Source organism: Notolepis coatsorum (genome assembly GCF_963971535.1).
Source record: "Notolepis coatsorum genome assembly, chromosome: 3".
Taxonomy (NCBI): Eukaryota; Metazoa; Chordata; class Actinopteri; order Aulopiformes; family Paralepididae; genus Notolepis; species Notolepis coatsorum.
The window spans coordinates 199,596,625-199,623,970 of NC_140167.1; the positions used below are offsets into that span (position 1 = coordinate 199,596,625).

General features: G+C 49.4%; 1 protein-coding gene across 1 annotated transcript in view; it reads left to right on the plus strand.

Annotated features, from left to right (window-relative positions):
- plekhm3 (pleckstrin homology domain containing, family M, member 3) overlaps positions 1-6,090 on the plus strand; it is a gene marked incomplete at its 3' end in the record, with an annotated part of 219,101 nt that extends 213,011 nt beyond the window's left edge. The window contains exon 7 of the mRNA XM_084311501.1: positions 5,943-6,090. Within this exon, the coding sequence (XP_084167627.1) occupies positions 5,943-6,090 (148 nt within the window). The remainder of the gene's footprint in view (positions 1-5,942) is intronic.
- Positions 6,091-27,346: the final 21,256 nt, after the last annotated feature.

Consider the following 27,346-nt stretch of genomic DNA (forward strand, 5'->3'; position numbering starts at 1 on the left):
GATACTTGACGTTGAATGGGCCATAGTAATGTCAATTTAGCAATACAATTTAAAAAGTTATAGCCCTGCAAAGAAGGGAACATCTCCATAGACTTACAGTGGTGGCAGAGAGGGGATTAAGATCAGAATAATCCCTGGCAGATAAAGGGTTAACTCAAAATGTATTACAAAAAAAATAGCATTTAAAAAAAATCTCATTCATTCCATAAGAACGTAGAATACACATTTACAGACTTTTTTTTATATGGTTCATTTGCATGTTCTTAGTATCTGATTCTAGGGACATCTATGTATCTCAGGGAATGTATTCCCAGTGTCAGAAATACTGTGTCTGTTACTAGGCTTGAGTAAATTGTAATGAACTAAATGAGAATAACAATTAATTTCTTTTTATCTTTGACTGTGAATAACACTATGCTCAAATGACCAGACCTGAAAAATCTAAGCAAATTAATAGATGGAAGATGGTTAAACAGAAGGTTTTGTAGAGACAGTACTGAATTCTGCCATCCAGACACATGCAATTTGAAATATGATTATAGAATATAGAATATCAGGCATAAAATGGTTATGCGATTAAAATGTGATTAATTAGATTAATTAATTACAAATCCTGTAATTAATTAGATTCATTTTTTTATCGCCTGACAGCACTAATATATATATATATATTATTATAAAAAAAATTAGGTGAAGATTGGTGAAAGTTAGGTTTGCACTTCAATCCCAATAGGGACATTCATCTTGGTTTGATACTTTTTTTGTGTCAAATAAAAACGTTTTATTTAAAAATGTTTGCTCAAGAGAAGAAAATGCGTGTCTCTGCGTGTGTGTGTGTGTCTGTGTGTGTGTGTGTGCGTGTGTCTGTGTGTGTGTGTCTCTGTGTTTGTGTGTGTGTGTGTCTGCGTGTGTCTCTGTGTGTGTCTCTGTGTGTGTCTGTGTGTCTCTTTGTGTGTTTGTCTGTGTGTCTGTGCGTGTGTCTCTGTGTGTGCGTGTGTTCGTGTGTGCGTGTGTTCGTGTGTGTGTGTGTCTCTCTCTGTGTGTGTGAGTGTGCAGCATGTTGGCCCCTTCACCCCAGCGACACCCTGTGTGACAGACAGCTCACTGATAACACACTGGACCGCTCTGATTCCAAGAACACGGTCAAGAGCTGCTGGAAGGAGAGGGGAGGGGAGGGGAGGGGAGGGGAGGGGAGAGGAGAGGGGAGGGGAGGGGAGAGGGGAGGGGAGGGGAGGGGAGGGGAGGGGAGGGGAGAGGAGAGGAGAGGAGAGGAGAGGAGAGGAGAGGAGAGGAGAGGAGAGGAGAGGAGAGGAGAGGAGAGGAGGGGAGAGGAGGGGAATGGAGGAGGGGAGGGGAGAGGAGAGGAGAGGGGAGGAGAGGAGGGGAGGGGAGGGGAGAGGAGAGGAGAGGAGGAGAGGAGAGGGGAGGGGAGAGGAGGGATGAGAGGAAAGGAGGGGAGAGGAGGGATGAGAGGAGAGGTGAGGTGAGAGGAGTAGGGATGGGAATTGATAGGATTTTATCGATACGATTCCATTATCGATTCTGCTTATCGATTCGATTCTTTATCGATTCCCTTATCGATACCTGATCAATTTATAATTTAAATAAATAAATTGGAAATGCAACAGAACTAAGCTGGTTAGAATAACAACATGCAACTTGACATTTCTGATTGTCATTTATTGTTGAGCCCCCATGTCAGAAAAATACAAAAACTGTAAAAGATAAAACATTAACTATAGCCGTGTATTTGAGATTCTCTTAAAATGTATTTATTTTTTTATTCTTAAACTAATTTAATCTATTGAATAACAGGTCGTTATTCCTCTGACTTCTGTCTCTCACACACACACACACACACACACACACACACACACACACACACACACACACACACACACACACACACACACACACACACACACACACACACACACACACACACACACACACACACACACACACACACACACACACACACACACACACACACACACACACACACACACACACACACACAGAGCTCCCTCCCCGGGCCCCTGTCCTCCTGTAAGGTTTTGGCTTGTGTTGCTACCCGGACACATTTGTATGTTGCACCACGGTACTTCCTGGCTTACAGAGTAGACTAGTAAACAAACACTCCGTCTCTTATTATATGTGAACTAAAGAGTACAAGGTTTACACAACAGCCCCCACCCGCTGTTTTATTGTATTTGTACCTGTACTGTCCGCTGTCAGCTGTTTATCTCTCTCTGAGAGCTTGATTAACTAGCGTTAGCTCCGCGGCAAATTTTAGCTCACCCTGAACTAAATCAATGACTAGGTTCTAAAGCATTCAAGTAGTTTTCACTGCACATAGAAGTAGCCAAACAGCGGGAGCATTTCGGGAGCATATTACCAAAACCCAGGCAATTTCGAGCCCTTAAGGAATCAAATAGAGTCTGCCATGGCTACATGCTAACGTTATTGCGCAACTGTAGGAAAAACCTGGCAGCGATAAGGGAATCAAAAGTCACGGGAGCCACACGGTTCCAGGCATCGGCCAATTAGAGAGGAGGGATGAGAGGAAAGGAGGGGAGAGGAGGGATGAGAGGAGAGGTGAGGTGAGAGGAGTAGGGATGGGAATTGATAGGATTTTATCGATACGATTCCATTATCGATTCTGCTTATCGATTCGATTCTTTATCGATTCCCTTATCGATACCTGATCAATTTATAATTTAAATAAATAAATTGGAAATGCAACAGAACTAAGCTGGTTAGAATAACAACATGCAACTTGACATTTCTGATTGTCATTTATTGTTGAGCCCCCATGTCAGAAAAATACAAAAACTGTAAAAGATAAAACATTAACTATAGCCGTGTATTTGAGATTCTCTTAAAATGTATTTATTTTTTTATTCTTAAACTAATTTAATCTATTGAATAACAGGTCGTTATTCCTCTGACTTCTGTCTCACACACACACACACACACACACACACACACACACACACACACACACACACACACACACACACACACAGAGCTCCCTCCCCGGGCCCCTGTCCTCCTGTAAGGTTTTGGCTTGTGTTGCTACACGGACACATTTGTATGTTGCACCACGGTACTTCCTGGCTTACAGAGTAGACTAGTAAACAAACACTCCGTCTCTTATTATATGTGAACTAAAGAGTACAAGGTTTACACAACAGCCCCCACCCGCTGTTTTATTGTATTTGTACCTGTACTGTCCGCTGTCAGCTGTTTATCTCTCTCTGAGGCTATGGTTAGACTAGTGTATTCCTGGCGTTTTTTTATACGTTTTTGACGACGTTTCATGTCCTATCTACACAGAAACGCGTTTTTTGGCGTTTTTTTGTGGATACGGCTGAAACGCAAAATTGTGTTTGCGTTTGGAGATACGCAAAAAAACGAGTCGACAAACAGCGTGTAGTCAGCACGCTAGCCGTTGTTGCGAAAACGCCCATGCGCAGTAGATACCATCTGCGTGCCCTTCCGGTGACAGCAGAGTGTGTGTGTTTGGGACAGAGCTCCGTGTCCCAAATAGCTTCAGCTACCATGTGTTGTCAAGTTATTGTTATAAGGACCCCAGTCCAAGCTACAACAGTCTGCATTCCCTTAACAATTGTTTGTATTGAGCCGTATTGTACCCATATGCAATATGTTAAATAAAGTTTACATCCATTCATTCTGCTAGCATTACCGATGGCATGAGCAGCTGGCTAACGTGAGCTATCAGGATTCAGACCCTGTTAGCTCAGAGTTCCTCTTTCAACTTAAGAAGCATTAAACAAAATGGCCCAGTCATCTATTCACCTTTGTTTAATACACACAGCGTTGTCTCTAATGTTATCTAACTACTGATAGCTCGCGATATCATCAGTTTTGATGCTGGCTAAGTAGCGTGAGCTAACGTTAGCTTCTAGCCACAATGCTATATTGTTATAATGGCATACTCCATTGACGTTAGCATGCAGCTAACAATGCTACAATGCTACCGATCGTTTTTTAGCCTAAACTATCCGCTCTTGGTGGTCACTTGTGTTGATGTTAGTTTTGTTTCATCAACAAATGACAGGCAGAACACACAGTGAATGTATCCGTTTTGTTTATTGCACTTTTATTAGGCTTTGCTGAAAAAAGAATTGCTGCATTGAGCAAGATGGTGGCGCGGCATAGGCGCCTGCCTTATTGACATTTTGCTGGAGCTTCCAGGAAGTGTATTGGCACATTCGTTCTGATTGGTTGAAATTGCCTTCATGTTTGCCACCTACTGCCACCTACTGCTTTGGCAGTGTACTACATCAGTGTGCTCTGGTGACAAAAACGAAAAAAAAACGAAAGTGTGACTCGAGGCGCATGACGTCGCGGCGATGCGTATAAGAAAACAATACGAAGATGATACGAAAGGTGTAACCTCAGCCTGAGAGCTTGATTAACTAGCGTTAGCTAGCGTTAGCTCCGCGGCAAATTTTAGCTCACCCTGAACTAAATCAATGACTAGGTTCTAAAGCATTCAAGTAGTTTTCACTGCACATAGAAGTAGCCAAACAGCGGGAGCATTTCGGGAGCATATTACCAAAACCCAGGCAATTTCGAGCCCTTAAGGAATCAAATAGAGTCTGCCATGGCTACATTAGCTAGCGTTAGCTCACGTTACCTAGCGTTAGCTCCGCGGCTAATTTTAGCTCACCCTGAACTAAATCAATGACTAGGTTCTAAAGCATTCAAGTAGTTTTCACTGCACATAGAAGTAGCCAAACAGCGGGAGCATTTCAGGAGCATATTACCAAAACCCAGGCAATTTCGAGCCCTTAAGGAATCAAATAGAGTCTGCCATGGCTACATGCTAACGTTATTGCGCAACTGTAGGAAAAACCTGGCAGCGATAAGGGAATCGAAAGTCACGGGAGCCACACGGTTCCAGGCATCGGCCAATTAGAGAGGAGGGATGAGAGGAAAGGAGAGGAGACTAAGTGCTATCAGCTAACCTGACCCTCCTTAACATGACTCATAAAACACACCTTAACTCCAGTGTGTATGTGTGTGTGTGTGTGCTTCTCAATAATTGCAGATACCACACAGAATGATGTATATAATATATGACTCATAATATCATGGAAAGCACGCCCACACTAAAGTGTGCACACACACGTACACACACAAACACACGCACACACACACACACACACAAGCATACACACACACGCACAAACACACTCACACACATGCACAAACACACACACGAAAACACCCACACCTGGAGTTAAGGTGTGTTTTATGAGTCATGTTAAGGAGGGTCAGGTTAGCTGATAGCACTAGTCTCTACAACAGCATCTACTGTAATTACATTTACACTGACCGGGGAGACACCCTGATCAAACAGACTGTACTGTACTATACTGTACTATACTGTATTATACTGTGCTATACTGTACTATACTGTACTATACTACACTACTATACTGTACTATACTGTATTATACTGTACTATACTGTGCTATACTGTACTGTACTATACTGTACTGTACTATACTGTACTATATTGTACTATACTATACTGTACTATACTACACTGTACTATACTGTACTATACTATACTGTACTATCCTGTAGGGGTCAAACCAGTAGTAGACAGAGTTTAGAGCTCTATCCTGTATAGTATAGTACAGTATAGTATAGTACAGTATAGTCCTGTAGGGGTATATCCTGGTCCTCTGATAAAACCTAATAGAATATCAGAATCAGAAAAGGTTTTATTGCCAGGTAAGTTTGCACATACAAGGAATTTGTTTTGGTCGTTGTTGGTGCATCAACATTAACATACAATTAAAGTAGAATCAAATCAAATGGAATATATAAATTCTATAAAAGTAGAATAACTAAATTAAATGATATTGAACTTGAACTGAAGGATGTTGTGTTCCTCTGGGCAGGTGTGACGGCTGCGGCGCGGTGTTCCACGCCGAGTGCCGTCAGAAGGCCCAGCCCTGTCCTCGCTGTGTCCGCAGAGAGCTGCACCACAAGAGGCCGCCCTCCTTCTGGTCTCCTGACGACGACCACCTCCCCTTCCAGGACCTCTGAGACTCTCTCTCTCTCTCTCTCTCGCTCTCGCTCTCGCTCTCGCTCTCGCTCTCTCTCTGCCACCTCCCCTTCCAGGACACCTGTATTGCACTTTTTATGATACAATTGTCTTTTTTGTTTAGTTTCTATGTGAAGATAATTAGAAAAAGGTTTGAAGCATTTTTTTGTTCGGTAAACAAATGCTTTTATTTTTTTTCAAGTGACATGAAGGTTTTGAACATGAGTGGAAGTGAGTGAGTCTGCTTCTAGCGAGAGGACCAGCCCCCCGTAGAGACACGTCTGCTTCTAGCGAGAGGACCAGCCCCCCGTAGAGACACGTCTGCTTCTAGCGAGAGGACCAGCCCCCCGTAGAGACACGTCTGCTTCTAGCGAGAGGACCAGCCCCCCGTAGAGAATAGTCTGCTTCTAGCGAGAGGACCAGCCCCCCGTAGACACATCTGCTTCTAGCGAGAGGACCAGCCCCCCGTAGAGACACGTCTGCTTCTAGCGAGAGGACCAGCCCCCCGTAGAGACACGTCTCACCAGCCCCCCCCCCCCCCCGTAGAGACACGTCTGCTTCTAGCGAGAGGACCAGCCCCCCGTAGAGACACGTCTGCTTCTAGCAAGAGGACCAGCCCCCCGTAGAGACACGTCTGCTTCTAGCGAGAGGACCAGCCCCCCGTAGAGACACGTCTGCTTCTAGCGAGAGGACCAGCCCCCCCCCCGTAGAGACACGTCTGCTTCTAGCGAGAGGACCAGCCCCCCGTAGAGACACGTCTGCTTCTAGCGAGAGGACCAGCCCCCCGTAGAGACACGTCTGCTTCTAGCGAGAGGACCAGCCCCCCGTAGAGACACGTCTGCTTCTAGCGAGAGGACCAGCCCCCCCCCCGTAGAGACACGTCTGCTTCTAGCGAGAGGACCAGCCCCCCGTAGACACGTCTGCTTCTAGCGAGAGGACCAGCCCCCCGTAGAGACACGTCTGCTTCTAGCGAGAGGACCAGCCCCCCGTAGAGACACGTCTCACCAGCCCCCCCCCCCCCCCCGTAGAGACACGTCTGCTTCTAGCGAGAGGACCAGCCCCCCGTAGAGACACGTCTGCTTCTAGCAAGAGGACCAGCCCCCCGTAGAGACACGTCTGCTTCTAGCGAGAGGACCAGCCCCCCGTAGAGACACGTCTGCTTCTAGCGAGAGGACCAGCCCCCCCCCCCGTAGAGACACGTCTGCTTCTAGCGAGAGGACCAGCCCCCCGTAGAGACACGTCTGCTTCTAGCAAGAGGACCAGCCCCCCGGAGAGACACGTCTGCTTCTAGCGAGAGGACCAGCCCCCCGTAGAGACACGTCTGCTTCTAGCGAGAGGACCAGCCCCCCGTAGAGACATGTCTGTTTCTAGTGAGAGGACCAGCCCCCCGTAGAGACACGTCTGCTTCTAGCGAGAGGACCAGCCCCCCGTAGAGACGTCTGCTTCTAACGAGAGGACCAGCCCCCCGTAGACACGTCTGCTTCTAGCGAGAGGACCAGCCCCCCGTAGAGACACGTCTGCTTCTAGCGAGAGGACCAGCCCCCCGTAGACTCGTCTGCTTCTAGCGAGAGGACCAGCCCCCCGTAGAGACACGTCTGCTTCTAGCGAGAGGACCAGCCCCCCGTAGAGACACGTCTGCTTCTAGCGAGAGGACCAGCCCCCCGTAGAGACACGTCTGCTACTAGCGAGAGGACCAGCCCCCCCCTGTAGAGACACGTCTGCTTCTAGCGAGAGGACCAGCCCCCCGTAGAGACACATCTGCTTCTAGCGAGAGGACCAGCCCCCCGTAGAGACACGTTTGCTTCTAGCGAGAGGACCAGCCCCCCGTAGAGACACGTCTGCTTCTAGCGAGAGGACCAGCCCCCCGTAGAGACACGTCTGCTTCTAGCGAGAGGACCAGCCCCCCCCCCCGTAGAGACACGTCTGCTTCTAGCGAGAGGACCAGCCCCCCGTAGAGACACGTCTGCTTCTAGCAAGAGGACCAGCCCCCCGTAGAGACATGTCTGCTTCTAGCGAGAGGACCAGCCCCCCGTAGAGACATGTCTGTTTCTAGTGAGAGGACCAGCCCCCCGTAGAGACACGTCTGCTTCTAGCGAGAGGACCAGCCCCCCGTAGAGACGTCTGCTTCTAGCGAGAGGACCAGCCCCCCGTAGACACGTCTGCTTCTAGCGAGAGGACCAGCCCCCCGTAGAGACACGTCTGCTTCTAGCGAGAGGACCAGCCCCCCCGTAGAGACATGTCTGCTTCTAGCGAGAGGACCAGCCCCCCGTAGACACGTCTGCTTCTAGCGAGAGGACCAGCCCCCCGTAGAGACACGTCTGCTTCTAGCGAGAGGACCAGCCCCCCGTAGACTCGTCTGCTTCTAGCGAGAGGACCAGCCCCCCGTAGAGACATGTCTGCTTCTAGCGAGAGGACCAGCCCCCCATAGAGACACGTCTGCTTCTAGCGAGAGGACCAGCCCCCCGTAGAGACACGTCTGGTTCTAGCGAGAGGACCAGCCCCCCGTAGAGACATGTCTGCTTCTAGCGAGAGGACCAGCCCCTCGTAGAGACACGTCTGCTTCTAGCGAGAGGACCAGCCCCCCGTAGAGACACGTCTGCTTCTAGCGAGAGGACCAGCCCCCCCCTGTAGAGACACGTCTGCTTCTAGCGAGAGGACCAGCCCCCCGTAGAGACCTGTCTGCTTCTAGCGAGAGGACCAGCCCCCCGTAGAGACACGTCTGCTTCTAGCGAGAGGACCAGCCCCCCGTAGAGACACGTCTGCTTCTACCCCCCCCCCCCCCCGTAGACACGTCTGCTTCTAGCGAGAGGACCAGCCCCCCGTTGAGACACGTCTGCTTCTAGCGAGAGGACCAGCCCCCCGTAGAGACACGTTTGCTTCTAGCGAGAGGACCAGCCCCCCGTAGAGACATGTCTGCTTCTAGCGAGAGGACCAGCCCCCATAGAGACACGTCTGCTTCTAGCGAGAGGACCAGCCCCCCGTAGAGACACGTCTGCTTCTAGCGAGAGGACCAGCCCCCCGTAGAGACATGTCTGTTTCTAGCGAGAGGACCAGCCCCCCGTAGAGACACGTCTGCTTCTAGCGAGAGGACCAGCCCCCCGTAGAGACACGTCTGCTTCTAGCGAGAGGACCAGCCCCCCGTAGAGACACGTCTGCTTCTAGCGAGAGGACCAGCCCCCCGTAGACACACGTCTGCTTCTAGCGAGAGGACCAGCCCCCCGTAGAGACACGTCTGCTTCTAGCGAGAGGACCAGCCCCCCCGTCTGCTTCTAGCGAGAGGACCAGCCCCCTGTCTGCTTCTAGCGAGAGGACCAGCCCCCCGTAGAGACACGTCTGCTTCTAGCCAGAGGACCAGCCCCCCGTAGACACGTCTGCTTCTAGCGAGAGGACCAGCCCCCCCGTAGACACGTCTGCTTCTAGCGAGAGGACCAGCCCCCCGTAGAGACGTCTGCTTCTAGCGAGAGGACCAGCCCCCCGTAGAGACACGTCTGCTTCTAGCGAGAGGACCAGCCCCCCCCCCCCCCCGTAGACACGTCTGCTTCTAGCGAGAGGACCAGCCCCCGTAGAGACACGTCTGCTTCTAGCGAGAGGACCAGCCCCCCCTAGAGACATGTCTGCTTCTAGCGAGAGGACCAGCCCCCCGTAGAGACACGTCTGCTTCTAGCGAGAGGACCAGCCCCCCCCCCGTAGACACGTCTGCTTCTAGTGAGAGGACCAGCCCCCCGTAGACACGTCTGCTTCTAGCGAGAGGACCAGCCCCCCGTAGAGACACGTCTGCTTCTAGCGAGAGGACCAGCCCCCCGTAGAGACGTCTGCTTCTAGCGAGAGGACCAGCCCCCCGTAGACACGTCTGCTTCTAGCGAGAGGACCAGCCCCCCGTAGAGACACGTCTGCTTCTAGTGAGAGGACCAGCCCCCCGTAGACTCGTCTGCTTCTAGCGAGAGGACCAACCCCCCGTAGAGACACGTCTGCTTCTAGCGAGAGGACCAGCCCCCCGTAGAGACACGTCTGCTTCTAGCGAGAGGACCAGCCCCCCGTAGAGACACGTCTGCTTCTAGCGAGAGGACCAGCCCCCCCGTAGAGACACGTCTGCTTCTAGCGAGAGGACCAGCCCCCCGTAGAGACATGTCTGCTTCTAGCGAGAGGACCAGCCCCTCGTAGAGACACGTCTGCTTCTAGCGAGAGGACCAGCCCCCCGTAGAGACATGTCTGCTTCTAGCGAGAGGACCAGCCCCTCGTAGAGACACGTCTGCTTCTAGCGAGAGGACCAGCCCCCCCCTGTAGAGACACGTCTGCTTCTAGCGAGAGGACCAGCCCCCCGTAGAGACACGTCTGCTTCTAGCAAGAGGACCAGCCCCCAGTAGAGACGTCTGCTTCTAGCGAGAGGACCAGCCCCCCGTAGAGACGTCTGCTTCTAGCGAGAGGACCAGCCCCCCGTAGAGACACGTCTGCTTCTAGCGAGAGGACCAGCCCCCCCCCCCCGTAGACACGTCTGCTTCTAGCGAGAGGACCAGCCCCCCGTAGAGACACGTCTGCTTCTAGCGAGAGGACCAGCCCCCCCCTGTAGAGACACGTCTGCTTCTAGCGAGAGGACCAGCCCCCCGTAGAGACATGTCTGCTTCTAGCGAGAGGACCAGCCCCTCGTAGAGACACGTCTGCTTCTAGCGAGAGGACCAGCCCCCCCCTGTAGAGACACGTCTGCTTCTAGCGAGAGGACCAGCCCCCCGTAGAGACACGTCTGCTTCTAGCAAGAGGACCAGCCCCCAGTAGAGACGTCTGCTTCTAGCGAGAGGACCAGCCCCCCGTAGAGACGTCTGCTTCTAGCGAGAGGACCAGCCCCCCGTAGAGACACGTCTGCTTCTAGCGAGAGGACCAGCCCCCCCCCCCCGTAGACACGTCTGCTTCTAGCGAGAGGACCAGCCCCCCGTAGAGACACGTCTGCTTCTAGCGAGAGGACCAGCCCCCCCGTAGACATTTCTGCTTCTAGCGAGAGGACCAGCCCCCCGTAGAGACGTCTGCTTCTAGCGAGAGGACCAGCCCCTCGTAGAGACACGTCTGCTTCCAGCGAGAGGACCAGCCCCCCGTAGAGACACGTCTGCTTCTAGCAAGAGGACCAGCCCCCGTAGACACGTCTGCTTCTAGCGAGAGGACCAGCCCCCGTAGACACGTCTGCTTCTAGCAAGAGGACCAGCCCCCGTAGACACGTCTGCTTCTAGCGAGAGGACCAGCCCCCCGTAGACACGTCTGCTTCTAGCGAGAGGACCAGCCCCCGTAGAGACACGTCTGCTTCTAGCGAGAGGACCAGCCCCCCCCCCCGTAGAGACACGTCTGCTTCTAGCGAGAGGACCAGCCCCCCGTAGAGACACGTCTGCTTCTAGCGAGAGGACCAGCCCCCCCCCCGTAGACACGTCTGCTTCTAGCGAGAGGACCAGCCCCCCGTAGAGACACGTCTGCTTCTAGCGAGAGGACCAGCCCCCCGTAGAGACACGTCTGCTTCTAGCGAGAGGACCAGCCCCCCGTAGAGACACGTCTGCTTCTAGCGAGAGGACCAGCCCCCCGTAGAGACACGTCTGCTTCTAGCGAGAGGACCAGCCCCCCGTAGAGACACGTCTGCTTCTAGCGAGAGGACCAGCCCCCCGTAGAGACACGTCTGCTTCTAGCGAGAGGACCAGCCCCCCGTAGAGACACGTCTGGAGTGTAGAGCGGAACTTGAACTGAGAAGCTTGATGGGTTTTCAAAAGGTACATTTTGATTTGACCTTTTATATATATATATATATTATATATATATTTATTTTCTTAATTTTTTTTAAGCCCAGGTCGCACTTTGTGCTCTTTATATACGATTAGTTATGAATTCATGTTTATGAAGCATGTGTAATATAGTGGACATTCAAAAGATGGCTAATCCGAGTCTAGGGATTGGAGTGTTATGTTGTTTTATAATCTGTGTGTATACCATGTGATTCTTTTTTCTTGTGCTTCATATGAACACCGGCATTGAGAGAGCCGGCGTTGCATAATGTTTGAATTAATTTAAAGCTGCACCCGGTAGTTTTGAGACGAAAGAAACCCTCTACGATAAGATCCACCAGATCCAAGGAGAGGCACGCTGTGCTCGTTTGAAAACAGCTGCTGGTATTTTGTCATTGTGGCATTTTTGGATGTTTATTTGCACTATTTGAATTATTTTGTTTAACTACGGCCGCAATTCTCATTTGTTTACCTACAGCGTGTGTAGCTTCAGTGAATACCTTGCAGGCTTTTTGTTTGTATGTCAGAGTGTGTGCGGTGCGTGCGTGTGTATACATGCTCTAAAAATACCATCATGTGTTATTTATGAAAGACTCTGTTCACCTGCCTTAAATTAAGTGCCGGTCCCACAACATGCCGACGATTCCCTTCTGTGTGTCTGTGTTTATATGTGTGTATATATATATGACTGAAGAAGTGTGTTTTTTCCCTTTTGTTAGTTTGTTCCGTTTTTAAACTACTGATTCCGCCTCTAAACCTCACGTATTACCAGACGCTGCGCTTTGATGCCTATTTGAAATGTGAAAGAAACCCGGACTTAGAGGTCGCCGCATGTGGATAACATGCCGTGTGGATAACATGGGTTAGGGTTATAACATGCCTGGGCCCTCATTTATCAGTGGTGCGTACGACCCTAACCCCACAGATATGTGCGTAAACCGTGCGTACGATCATTTCTAAGCAAAGTGTGGGACTTATCAACATGAACAGCTCAGACCGTGCGTACATGGCGCCAAGCGGTAGAATAAGAAAACTGCATCACGTAAATAAGCTTTCGTGCATTAGTTTCAACACTGACGTGTTCGGTATGACCCGTAATTCATTATAGTTAATTGTAAAATAGCGACATTAGTGTAATTATTGTCAAACCCTATAAATAGCATTTGGAATAGGTATTTCCGAATGAATGCATCATGGTTTATCGTTGGCTTATAAGTCATTGCCGGTGGCCGGGAGGAACGCACGACCCAGGCCTAATTTTATTTAATTAAATTGTAATGTTATTACTGGGGTATCTGTAATTAAAATATCACTTAAATGCAGGGGATCGGGGCTATCTACTGAAGCCATGGCTGAGGACTCCTCTGATCAACCCCAACAGGAGCGCATCTACACTCGCGCACAAGTCACTGTGGAACACGCAATTAGCTTTTTTTTAGGCCAAGTCATTATTCTTATTTGAACCTCCACTGTATATTTTTATTTAATAGCGTTAGCGTTTTAAGGGAACTAAATTATTCTTAACATCTTTTCTATTGCCAGTTTGCTTTTACATATATCAATGCTGTTTTCAATTCATTAAATAAAACTGATTTTTGCAAGGGTTGACTGACTGTCATACAAATAATCAACCATCTACATACTGTAAGTTTTCAGTGCATGTTTTTATTTACATTGTGACAACAGCCTATTTGTGAGCTCCCGCACAGACGTGATGGAAGTTCACAGGCAGGCTACACATGGCGTAGGCTACATGGCAGTGAGATTCTTATTGTTTTAGGCTATTGTCAAGAAAGAAAGTACATTATTTTCAATCGTGGCTATAATTCGTAGCCTTAAGAGAAGCAGTCTCCTAGCAGCTTCATTAATCCCGATCCATCTCAGCCACAGCATAACTGAGACCGGCTATGGAAAAAAATCATAAATAGACTACTGTAAATAAAATAGCCTATAACATTATAAAGGATAGGCTAGCAGGGGTTCCCAACCTTTCTTCCCCAGAGCCCCACAATTCCTTGGAGACATAGGAATATGATACGATATGATATAGGTATACTGGTCCGTCAGCGAGGAGATGGCCAACAGCGGATAGGGAGTCTGTAGAACTGTTACAGGGAGTCTGTAGAACTGTTACAGGGAGTCTGTAGAACTGTTACAGGGGGTCTGTAGAACTGTTACAGGAGGTCTGTAGAACTGTTACAGGGAGTCTGTAGAACTGTTACAGGGAGTCTGTAGAACTGTTACAGGGAGTCTGTAGAACTGTTACAGGGGGTCTGTAGAACTGTTACAGGGGGTCTGTAGAACTGTTACAGGGAGTCTGTAGAACTGTTACAGGGAGTCTGTAGAACTGTTACAGGGGGTCTGTAGAACTGTTACAGGGGGTCTGTAGAACTGTTACAGGAGGTCTGTAGAACTGTTACAGGGAGTCTGTAGAACTGTTACAGGAGGTCTGTAGAACTGAGTCTGTAGAACTGTTGCAGGAGGTCTGTAGAACTGTTACAGGGAGTCTGTAGAACTGTTACAGGGAGTCTGTAGAACTGAGTCTGTAGAACTGTTACAGGGAGTCTGTAGAACTGTTACGGGGGCTTAGCGTGTTACTGCTTCCTAACAGGCTGTTCTTCAGGGAGTCCTGAAGGGAGCAGGCCTGGCCCTCTGGTCGTCTCTGGGAGCAGGCCTGGTCCTCTGGTCGTCTCTGGGAGCAGGCCTGGCCCTCTGGTCGTCTCTGGGAGCAAGCCTGGCCCTCTGGTCGTCTCTGGGAGCAGGCCTGGCCCTCTGGTCGTCTCTGGGAGCAGGCCTGGTCCTCTGGTCGTCTCTGGGAGCAGGCCTGGCCGTCTGGTCGTCTCTGGGAGCAAGCCTGGCCCTCTGGTCGTCTCTGGGAGCAGGCCTGGCCCTCTGGTCGTCTCTGGGAGCAGGCCTGGCCCTTTGGTCGTCTCTGGGAGCAGGCCTGGCCCTTTGGTCGTCTCTGGGAGCAGGCCTGGTCCTCTGGTCGTCTCTGGCAGCAGGCCTGTCCCTTTGGTCGTCTCTGGGAGCAGGCCTGCCCCTTTGGTCGTCTCTGGGAGCAGGCCTGGCCCTCTGGTCGTCTCTGGCAGCAGGCCTGGCCCTCTGGTCGTCTCTGGCAGCAGGCCTGGCCCTCTGGTCGTCTCTGGGAGCAGGCCTGGCCCTCTGGTCGTCTCTGGGAGCAGGCCTGGCCCTCTGGTCGTCTCTGGGAGCAGGCCTGGCCCTCTGGTCGTCTCTGGGAGCAGGCCTGGCCCTCTGGTCGTCTCTGGGAGCAGGCCTGGCCTCCTCTGTACCTGGAGGGGTGGAGGGGGGGGTGGGTGGGATTTTAGCCAGATAACTGTGACGCAGTTTGTATTATTATTAATGATTGATATTTTCAATACATAGTCAAATTGAACTTCTTATTCTTCAATGCAAGATTATTCTCGTGATTGGATGTCGGTCGTTCTCTCGTCGCCGCCCCACCTGTCGATCTCTCATCGTGAAGAACAAGAACAAGAGGTCATTTAACAATAAATGTTAATCTGGCAGAATAATCCTGCTCCCTGGATTTGTGGTATTCTGTTTGTTGTCATTACGCCAGTTTTAATTCAAGACAAAAGATTTGGAAATATAACGGGTACATTATGCTCCAAGCCATGCAGAGCTCTGGGGCCGGAGGTCACTCAGGACGGGGGGGGGGGGGGGGGGGGCAGGTGAACAGGCACTGGAACTAGTGGGGAATAAAAGAAACATTCAAATTGACTGACTGGGACATTGATAAACTCCAGGAAGGCATTGTGGGAATTTATTTTCTTTTTACATTTCAGACACCAAATCCAGTTTGTCTCTGTTAGATGTCCTACACACTCCGGACGCCTGCAATGCATCATGTCTTACTTGACCTTTTATGTATTGTACAGTATTTAAGTTGACTATCTGCTCTTGTTTTGTGTTCACTTCCTGGGTCTTGTGAGTGTTTTTTGTCCGTCGTTGCTGTTTGTCTAAATCACCACGTGGGGGGACTTGTGTTTTCAGTCTCCTCGTTACGAGTCGTCTTTTCGCCACTGATGCCAATAAAGACAAACATTCTAAATACCGATGCTGTGCTCCGCGTAGAACTATCTCCTCCGTCTGGATGGAGACCCAATTCAGGGGCGTATCGTCGCCGGCGGAAGAAAACCTTGTAACTCCAAAACCCCAACTTTTCAGGAGATGGAACAAAAAAAACACAGATTTGAGGGCGAATATTGTTACGAGGTTTAGACAGATGATCGGTTTGATGCTTTCCCATTGTTTAAACGTTGTAAAACCACACACGCATACAGTATGTATGTTGATTTATAAAAATTAAATGGAGTTACGACATTCTCTTCCGCCACCGATTGTAAAAATCCACGTCTCTGGTTTATAATGACAATCATGAACTTGAATCATGAAGTTTCAAACGGGAAGATTATCCTGAGTGGAAGAAAGGAGTACTCATGTTCGGCGCTTGGTGCCGGCGTTTAGGACCGATAACCATCTCCTCCGCCGTGACCCACGAGGCAGAACTGATTCTAGATGCCTTGATAAGTACAGGCCCGGCGCTGAGGCCTGCGAGGAACATGAGAGGCTCTCGAGGCGACCAGAATAACCCAGAGTGAATCATTTGTACCACTCCACTCCACAACCCCAAATTACTAACCCTGGCTGCTCTAACGGTGCTCTCAAGGTCCCTGTGGAGCGCGGCTGACCAGACAGAAACACACTGTGTATACACACACACACATACTGTAGTCCCCACCAGACTGGTGGACAAGCTGATCGAGCTGGGTCTGAGCGCCTGGATACTGGACTTTCTGAGTGAAAGGCCCCAGGCGGTCAGGGTGGGGGGTCAGACCTCCAACACCATCACCCTGAGCATCGGGTCCCCCCAGGGCTGTGTCCTGAGCCCCCTGCTGTATTCACTCTACACACATGACTGTGTGGCCAAGTTCAGCTCCAACTCCATAGTGAAGTTTGCGGACGACACAGTGGTGGTGGGGCTGATCTCGGACAACGACGAGAAGGCCTACTGGGAGGAGGTTGATGAACTGGCACGCTGGTGCCGGGACAACAGCCTGCTCCTGAACATTGGTAAAAACCAAGGAGCTGATCGTGGATTTTAGGAGGAGACAGCAGGGGACACACACACCACTGAGGATAAACGGGACTACCGTGGACAGGGTGAGCAGCTTCAAGTACCTGGGGGTCCCCATCTCAGAGTACCTGACATGGACAACACACATAGACTCAGTCGTAAAAAAGGCGAAGCAGTGCCTCTACCACCTGAGACAGTTAAGGAAGTTCAGAGTATCTGGGAAGGAAAGGTCACTTTAAGAATAGTATAGTATAACTTGAGATTGTAAAATATAGCATTGTATAGCAGTGTACATAAAGACCCAGTGCCTCATCCGTAGCTAACAGTGTATTGCACTACCACAGGACCTAGCATGTCCTACCATGCTCTGTAAATAACTCATATACAGATACCGATATGCCCTACTTTGTTTACTTGTTTATTGCACAATGTCGCTCTTGGTTGGATTCTTATTATATATTATTACTATTGTATTATGCACATCGTTGCGGGCAAGACCCCCCGCATTTCACTGTATACCTGTATGCCGTGACAAATAAAACTCTTGTATCTTGACAAGAGAACAGCTGATTATACATGGAGACTGTGCTGCTGTATACTGTTCTAATTTAAGTGCTTCTCTGTATACACACATGCTAATACAATTCTCACACAGGAACAATATGAAACAGTAGTAAAGAAGGCGAAACAGCGCCTCTACCACCTGAGACAGTTAAGGAAGTTCAGAGTATCGGGGAAGATACTCCAGTCCTTCTACTCAGGAGCTGTAGAGAGCATCCTGACCGGAAACATCACTGCCTGGTATGGAAACGGCACAGGACAAGAAGGCCCTACAGAGAGTGGTGCGCTCAGCCGAGCGTTCTATACAACAAGAGGTGCAAATCCAGAGCCTGCAGGATAATGAAAGACCCTCACCACCCCAATAACAGCCTGTTCCAGCTGCTGAGGTCAGGCAGACGCCTGCGAACCCCAGCTACTAGGACAGAGCGACTTAGGCTCAGCTTCTTCCCCCAGGCCATCAGAGCCCTGAACAATGAACATTGAGTGCTCAGAACATTGAACTATCCACACACAAGCACACATGAACACACACACGACACGCACGCTCACACACGAGCAGCCACTTAACACTTTAACATGAGCGGGCACACACTCATGTCGCACACACGCACACTTATGGCCAAAAGGAAAGGACACTTTAAATTAGAATAACAGGAACAGTGTATTGCACTACCAAAGCTAACTAGCATGTCCCATATGCTCTGTAAATAACTATGTACAGATACCGAGATGTCACTCCATGTTACCTGTTACCTGTTTACTGCACAATGTTTTTTTTTTTTTTTCTATTATGTTGTACCACTGTATTGCACATCGTTGCGGGCAAGACCACCCGCATTTCATTGTATACCTGTATGCCGTGACAATTAAAACTCTTGACTTGACTTGACTTGACTTGACTTGAAACAATGAATATTAATAATTAGGGCTGTCAGTTTATCGCGTTAATTAGATTAATTAATTACACAGCAAATAATCGCGTTATGAAAATTAACTCAAAATTAATTACAAAAAAAAGTTATTTTTTTTTCTTTTTTATAATAATATTTTTTTTGTATCTCATTCATTCCATAATCATGTAGAATACACATTTACAGATTTTCTTTTTAATATGGTCCATTTGCATTTTCTTGGTATCTGATTCTAGGGACATCTATAAATCTCAGGGAATGTATTCCCAGTGTCAGAAATACTGTGGGCTAGATCCACAAAGAATGGATTGCACGGTGCAAGTTGCACCCTTACTTACAATTCATTAGGAATTGAAAATGGGGGACCCTGATGTAAACAAGACGAAAGTCTTTCTCTGGTCTGCATTCCCTTAACAATTGTGTGTATTGAGCCGTACTCTATTGTACCCATACTGCAATCTGTTAATAACATTTTCATTCAATCAATCAATCTGCGCGGTGATTGATTGAATGAACATTTTATTTTGAGTAAATTGTAATGAACCAAATGAGAATATCAATAATTTTTTTTTATCTTTGACTGTGAATAACACCATGCTCAAATTGACCAGACCTGAACAATCTAAGCAAATTAATAGATGGAAGATGATTAAACAGAAGGTTTTGTAGATACAGTACTGAATTCTGCCATCCGGACACATGCAATTTGAAATATGATTATAGAATATAGAATATGAGGCATAAAATGGTAATGCGATTAAAATGCGATTAATTAGATTAATTAATTACAAATCCTGTAATTAATTAGATTAATTTTTTTAATCGCCTGACAGCACTATTAATAATACATTCTTACCTGCATAGGGGGAAGTGAGACACCACACAAACACCTGCTGCTTCATGTGTGATGAATGAGAAGCAAGTGTGGGCGGCCGGGTGGCGCAGCGGACTAAGCGTCTGCCCACCACCACAGAGACAGTGGGATCGAATCCAGCTGCTGTACCTCCGGCTTGGCCGACCGTCCATACTAACACAATTGGCAGTGTCAGCGGGTGGGAAGCCGGCGAGGGTGGGTCCTGGTCGTTGTGGACAGCGACTCCTACAGTTCGGTCGGGGCGCCTGCACAGCGAGGGAAGGATCTGGAGGGAGGTAGTGTGACCCTTCCACACGTTACACTCTCCCAGTGAGAGTCCACGCTGCCAGGTGAAAAGAAGCGGTGGGCTGGGTACACATGTGTCGGACGAAGCATGTGGTAGTCTCCGCCCTCCCAGACCGACGGTAGGGGGTAGAGTGCGCATCGACCAGGAAGGGGATTGGGAATTGGCATAACGACTAAAATTGGGATGGGAGAAAAAAAAACTGAAAAAGAAAGGGGGGAAAAGAGAAAGTAAAAAAAATATATATATTAATAAAAAAAAAAGCAGGTGTGCGCTCCCCCTCCAAGTAGCTTCCCGCAAGGCAAGTACAATCGAGCACCCATTCATGGATCACTTCTCAGACCCAAGCAATAGAAAACAGCATAAATGTAAACAAATCGCCCGAAAATAATAATATACTTCCTATACATCAAATAACAATAGACAACAACATGAAATATATATATCTTGCACATGTTCACAAGCCCTTGTCCACTTCCATTGTACACATAATATAATATAACGTGTCCAAACACAACAAAGCACATGTATGAGATGTGTCTTTCTACATTACTCTCCTTCATGAGACTTTACACGCACAGGTTTCCAGTCTTTCCTTAATTACCGCGGAGATAAACGAGCTAGAAGGAAAACGTGGTCGCTGAGGAAACTACATTTGGAGGCCTATTCACCTCCAGCGTTTCTATTGTTGAGGGGGGGGGGGGGAATGGCACAGGAATGTAAAAACATTACAAATCTCTGCGTAGTTTGGCTGACATAACAAAAGATAATGTGTGGCTGCGTGACAGGATGTGAGGTCATACCTCGGGTTCCATGTCCTCTGTCTTGTGAGTGTCACCCTTTGACCCCGTCAGAGGACAATCTATTCCCTTTTAACCAGGGGTGCAGTCGTAATATCAGAACTGCCTGGACGCCACGTGCATGCGCATACATGTTCCCTCGCGGTCGCACAGAACAGATGATTATTATGCATAAATAGTAGGAAACATGTTTGTATAGGAAATTACTAGTTTTAGTTTAGTTTTTGTAAATATTGCCTTGAAATAGAGAAGCTGAAAAAGGTAGCAGGATGTAGCCTTCAATATATAAAGAAATTATATTGTCAACAGATATGGTTGAAAAACAAACAATGTTTTAAATGTAATTGTAGATACAATATTGTAGTTACAATGTATTTAATTGAATTAACTTAAACTAGAAAAGTAAATACAAACTAAATTAACAATGTAACTTACAGTTTATAGAAGGACAGTTTCCTTCTGATGCACAACTTAATGCCTCATCCTTCCAGTCGGGGCCATTTGTCACATAGTGAGAGTTCCACACATCACGCAAACCCCCACAGGGCTTGTATTTTGTTTTGCACTTCTCTTTCTTTGTTATGTTATGCTATTGGTATCCTATTATTATGCAAAGTCTACGTGATAGATAAGTGCCGGGTAGTGTAGTTGAAGACACCTGATGACCTGCGCTATTGTTACAAGACGGTGGGTACTTAGCGCACAACGAGTGGAGCGCATTTTTGTGTGTGCGCACGTGCTTCTGCTCAGAAAACTGCTAGGACGGCGTGGGACCACCACTGCATCACTGCTTTTAACCCTTTCACTACCAAAGGGTTAACCCTTTCGCTGTGACAATACAGAATGTTAACTCTTTCACTGCCGCACGACAAAGGGTTAACCATTTCACAACCACACTACAGAAGGTTCTGTATCATTAGGGGATCCGCTCGGCATCACTCATGCACTGTCCTCGCACGTGCATGCGCACTGAATAAAATTCTACAAATGTACCTTTAATACCAGTATTCGTCTGACCACACCCCTCGTTAGCTTACCTCGTTAGCCCGTTCACGTCGCAAGATGGTGGCATGCAGGCGGGAACGGCCTGGGTTTGGGGAATTGCTGGAGACCAGCGAGGATGCGTCGGGCTCTACATGTCCGATGGAAACTGAGGATTTCATGGAAGAGTCGGACGGATTCTTGTTTGAAGGTCCTGTGGAGGCGAGTATCCCTCCTATCCAGGAAACACCGGAGGGGGGAGAAATGGCTCCTTGGGACGCCTTGTTCGAAGATGTCGAGGAAACACCTCGGCCTCATCAGCAGGATGCCCTGCTATCAGCCACATCAGACTGTGGCTCCTCAATGGGTCGAAGCCTGCTGCATGTGAGGGATGCGGGTTCGGTGGAGGAAGGTCAGCAGGGGGAACTGCAGGCTTTGTTTCCCGAGCTCATGGCGGTAGCTGCCGCTGCAAACGGCGTGCCGCTGCCATTGCCTGCTCCTGTCCCCGACGATCTCATAGGTCATCTCTGGCAGCGTCGCCCGGTGAGAGGGGTGGATGTTGTCTACCCATTTTTCCCCTCAATGGGGGCCTATGTTCGTCAGGGTCAGGCGGTTTCTAACATCATGGGACTTGCCCCTGCCTACGTACCAGTTATGCGGGTGTCGGGGTTGCATGGTCAAAGGTATGAGAGAGGGCGTGCCACGGCTTGATAGGCCGATGGCCGCTCTCCTCTGTCCGGATGTGGTGTGGGAACCATTATGCAAGCCGGTTCTCCATGGAAGATCGGCTAGGCGATTGGCATATTGGGGTGACCAGTCATTTATCGCTGGTACACAATCGCTGGCTGCGGCTTCTAACATCGCCCACCTGGCTAGATTTGTATCGGGGATATTGACGGGCGGCATGGATCTGACCGAGGTAAAATGCGATCAGATCACCCAGGCGGCAGGAGCTGTCCTGCACCTTACCCAGGTGCTGGCCATAGCCTCGGGGAAGACGCGCGCCCTGGCCACCCTGACCCAGCGCCACCTTTGGCTGGAGCAGGCTCGAGTGCCGGAGAAGAAGAGAACCCCTCTTCTGACGGCCAGCCTCTCCGATGATGGACTGTTCGGGAAGGCCCTGCAGCTGATGACCTCAACGTGCAGAGAGATGGCAGAGGAGAGATCCGTTCTCCAACCCCATTTTCCGCCTCCCGTCCTTGCCGGTGGAGTCAGAAGGCTTCCACGACGTCGAGCTCCCTCCGCCGTGCCTACCACTGCCTTCGCCGCCGCTGCTGGCCCCTCCAAGAAGGCCAGGAGAAGAGACGACGCTTCTGCTACCGCCGGCCCATCCACGACCGGAGGAGACGGTAGGGAACGTCGAGACCAGCAGACAGTTACCTACCGTCCCTCCGGGGCTCCTCGGGGTGGCAAGACTCGAGCGGCGCGAGGTGGCAGACGCCGCTAAAAGTGACTTTTCCCTCTGTGTCCCCTCTCCTCTACACCCTCCCCGGCCCCTCATGATTATGTTTTTGTGCCATGGAAATAAAGAGTTCCCCGATATAAGGGGAACTGTATTATTGGCCAAACAAACTGTGTGTTTCTTCAACAAATCATATGATGGGGTTGCGTAAATGTGAATCTGCACTATTACATTGAGGGATGAGTCATGTTGTGTTACGAGATTAGGCAAGGTCTGCAAGCATACACTCAGTCGTAGGAGGTTCTATTAGCCTGACGCTCCACATGCAGGTAGAAACTGGTGGTATTTCCATTGCTTGAACAAAGTAAATGTGTCCCACAACGCTGTTGTGTTAGTTGCAGTAATACTCGTACACACACGTTCCACGGCCTGGCCGTTACTCTCTGTCAGCGTTGCTATGTATGACATAGAAAGCGGGTGTAGGATTCACACACATACGACTTGTTTTGTTATAAATCCTGTTCACATTTGTGGGTAGCGGGCATTGTATTAGCTTACGCTATACATTGGCATTCTACCGAAGGTTTCAAAATGCTACAGTTGTTATTGTGTGTAGGGAAAAAGGTTTTTTTGTGAGGGGGTGTCGAATAAACCCCTCCTTTCCACTTGGTTGGTTTAGGAGATTTTTTCTCATTCTGCTGAGCCAGTCAGGGCCGAGTCGTTCGAACGTCTTGGCAGGGGGGGGGGGAGGGTTGTCCTGACGTGACTCCTATTACAAACAGGAGCCGTGTACAGGGTTTCCCCCGTCATAGCAATGTTGCTATGGCGATGGCTTCCGTGAGTTAAGACCTTTACGTAAGGTTGTGGTGTTAAGGTGTCGAGTTAGAGCGTAGGGCTTGCGGGTCTGCTACGCTCGATTTATGTGTAAACTTGAGTCAGTTGGTCACGTGACTCACAGTTGGCATGTCTTTTTCATAACTACGACTCATGTGGGAAGGCTTCTGGGAAAGTTCGGTCTGTACTCTGACAAAAGGAGTGACTGGATGTAAAAAATTAACAGTTTTTTACGCCCAGCTGTGCAGTTGTGTTCATACGGTTGATGCTTCGTCTTTATTATTATAAAGAGTTGGATGAATCTATATGAATTGGAAATGGGGGACCCTGATGGAAACAAGACTAACGTCTTTCTCAGGTCTGCATCCCCTTAACAATTGTATGTATTGAGCCGTACTGTATTGTACCCATTCTGCAATCTGTTAAATAAAGTTTTCATTCATTCATTCATGGAGTTGGTTGCATCCCGCCCCTCTTGTCGTTCCCCTGGGCGCCTTGGGGATTCAATAAGATGGTCTACATAGCCTATTATTGATGTGGATATGCCCGACGCACACATAGTGCTAGCTCGGGATGTTCTGCTGGACATTAAGCAACTGACTGGCGCGCCTTGGTTGCTTGGGGTTAAAACAGCGTTTTTATAAAGCAATTGGGATGGGGGTTTTCCTCTTCCGACGACCTGTGTGGTTGTCGACGGGTTCTCGTTCATATCAGGGGATGATAACGGAATGGATCTGGACATATGTAGAAGGGTCTCACGTCCTGGGGGTGGGCCACCGGGCACGGTTCGCACCGAACGTCTGGGTGGCGCCTTCTTTTCATGTTTAAGATCAACACGCATATCTGCCCCTTCTCCTGGAGTTGGCATGTCGGCGTAGTTAGGGCACGGGACTGGTTCTGGTCACGCTGGTCCGGATCAGTTAAACCCGTTGTCCGCCGGGGATGCAGATCTGCTGTTCTGGTACCCTGAGGGACTTGGGCTTTTTTCAGGGGGAAAAATGCTAGGTCGGTCCGGGTGTCACAGGGTTAAGCGCTATGGAGCCCTTGTTGGGTGCATTGTATTCTACACTGTCGTAATGGCTTACGGCCGTGCCAGCCTGTACACGCCCGATCTCGTCGGATCTCGGCCGCCACGCAGGTTGGTCTTGGTTAGTACTTGGTTGGGTGACCTCCTGGGAATACCAAGTACGGGGTGTTGGGGCTGGTTTTCCATTCTTGCGCTCTTCTCTTACCTCCTCAGGGGACCCTGTGCTCCCCATATCACCGGGCCCGGTCCGAAGTAATGTTTTCGTTGACCCGTAGGCCCGGGATAACCCTGTTGGAAACTGAAACACGGGTACTGCGGCAGTGCCGCAGGTATGTTTTGGAGTTTTTTTCCTGAGGGGTTATGGGACCAACCACTGCATAGGGTAACGACTAGGTGGTTGGTTCTCTGGTGTGTTGGAGCAGTGTCAACTCCCGGGTTAACCGGTTGAGGGTGCCCCTGCACGTTCATGACGTCTGCCAATCGTGTCAGCCTTCTCTGCCTCAACCCCTCTGGGTGGGGGTTTTTAAATGGAGGCTTGGTCATGCAACAACGCCAGCATGCGCCCCTTCCGCCGGGGCGGCTGTGTTCAGCTGTCCCCTCTGGCGCCTGTCTCGTCCGCAGTCTCCAGGCTCTGGTTAACAGCCTGTTGCCTGGTTTTCCCCGGTGCGCTGCCTGCTTCCGTTGGTTAACCTTTTTTGTGTGCTTACAGCCATGCTGTCTGCCTGTTCTGCAGGGTCAGTGTGCCAGGCGGTGTACTATTGGGGGGACAGGGCCCGCTCGGCTGAGGGGCCTTTGTCCGAATACGCTGGCGATGTGGGGGGCGGGGTCACTAAGTGCCCACCTGGTGGGGTCTTGATGCTGGCATCATGGACTTCTCCGGGCCCCCGTTCCAGGGGGTCCAGTCCCTTTGGTGGGTCTGGGCCTTCCTTCGCGCTCCGCTGCTACGGCCTTGCCACAGGGTTGGGTTTGCCCTTGACCCCGTGTTTCTGGGGGCAGTAACGAGGTTGTTCCCTCCGTTCGTTCCCGGGTGGCATGCGGGTTGTGCGTGTGTGTAGTCGTGGGGTCAGGCCACGGCTGCTCACCCTGTGCGTTGAGTTGCTTGAGTGCCTCTTCGCACGGTCGGGTCCGTCGCCCTTCCGGGAAACCTCTAATAGGGGGGGTGCCCTCCATTAGGGGGGGTCGGGGGGGCTCGGCCCTCCCTGTTCTGATGGTCGTGGGGGGCTTTCAGCGGGGTGTATTTGTCGGCCGGTGGCTCCGCTCGGCCTCCCTATGTGCATGAGTGATGCCGAGCGGATCCCCTAATGATACAGAACGTTTATGTTATGGTTATGACTATAACCAAGTTCTGTTAATTAGGGGTGACGCTCGGCAACCGACGCCGCTGCAGCCCTTGACCTCACCTTGTGGTGAAAGCTTGGGAAGGAGGAGAGCAGGTGACCACACACCTGCTTATGAAGGTAAGCTAACGAGGGGTGTGGTCAGACGAATACTGGTATTAAAGGTACATTTGTGGAATTTTATTCAGTGCGCGTGCACGTGCGAGGACAGTGCATGAGTGATGCCGAGCGTCACCCCTAATTAACAGAACTTGGTTATAGTCATAACCTAACGTTAACCCTTTCACTACCACACTACAGAAGGTTAACCCTTTCACTACTATATAGTTTGGGAGTGAAAGGGTTAACCGTCTGTAGTGTGGTAGTGAAAGGTTAACCTCCTGTAGTGTGGCAGTGAAAGAGTTAATGCATACAACCCCCCCCCCCCCCCCCCCATTTAGTAAATGGCAAATAAATGGTTAATGTTGCATTTGAGACGTCGACTAAGAACACACTTCTTCAATCTGAAGTGAAAAAAGAAAAATCATAAATAAATAAATAGAAATAACCTTTGTACTGTCTTGTACTAGTATGCACTTTGTAACTAAATAATCGTCCGTGTCTATATTACTACTATGCGAATATGTCTTTACTACTATGCACTGAAGACTGTAGCTCAAGTTCAACACTGTTTGATGAACAATGTCACTGACCCTTAGCTGCCAGAGTTGTACCTTCCTGCTGACCTGTTGTACACAGAACCTTCCTGCTGACTTGTTGTACAGAACCTTCCTGCTGACCTGTTGTACAGAACCTTCCTGCTGACTTGTTGTACAGAACCTTCCTGCTGACTTGTTGTACAGAACCTTCCTGATGACTTGTTGTACAGAACCTTCCTGCTGACTTGTTGTACAGAACCTTCCTGCTGACTTGTTGTACAGAACCTTCCTGCTGACCTGTCGTACAGAACCTTCCTGCTGACCTGTCGTACAGAACCTTCCTGCTGACTTGTTGTACAGAACCTTCCTGCTGACTTGTTGTACAGAACCTTCCTGCTGACCTGTCGTACAGAACCTTCCTGCTGACCTGTCGTACAGAACCTTCCTGCTGACTTGTTGTACAGAACCTTCCTGCTGACCTGTCGTACAGAACCTTCCTGCTGACCTGTCGTACAGAACCTTCCTGCTGACCTGTCGTACAGAACCTTCCTGCTGACTTGTTGTACAGAACCTTCCTGCTGACTTGTTGTACAGAACCTTCCTGCTGACTTGTTGTACAGAACCATCCTGCTGACTTGTTGTACAGAACCTTCCTACTGACTTGTTGTACAGAACCTTCCTGCTGACTTGTTGTACAGAACCTTCCTGCTGACCTGTTGTACACAAAACCTTCCTGCTGACTTGTTGTACAGAACCTTC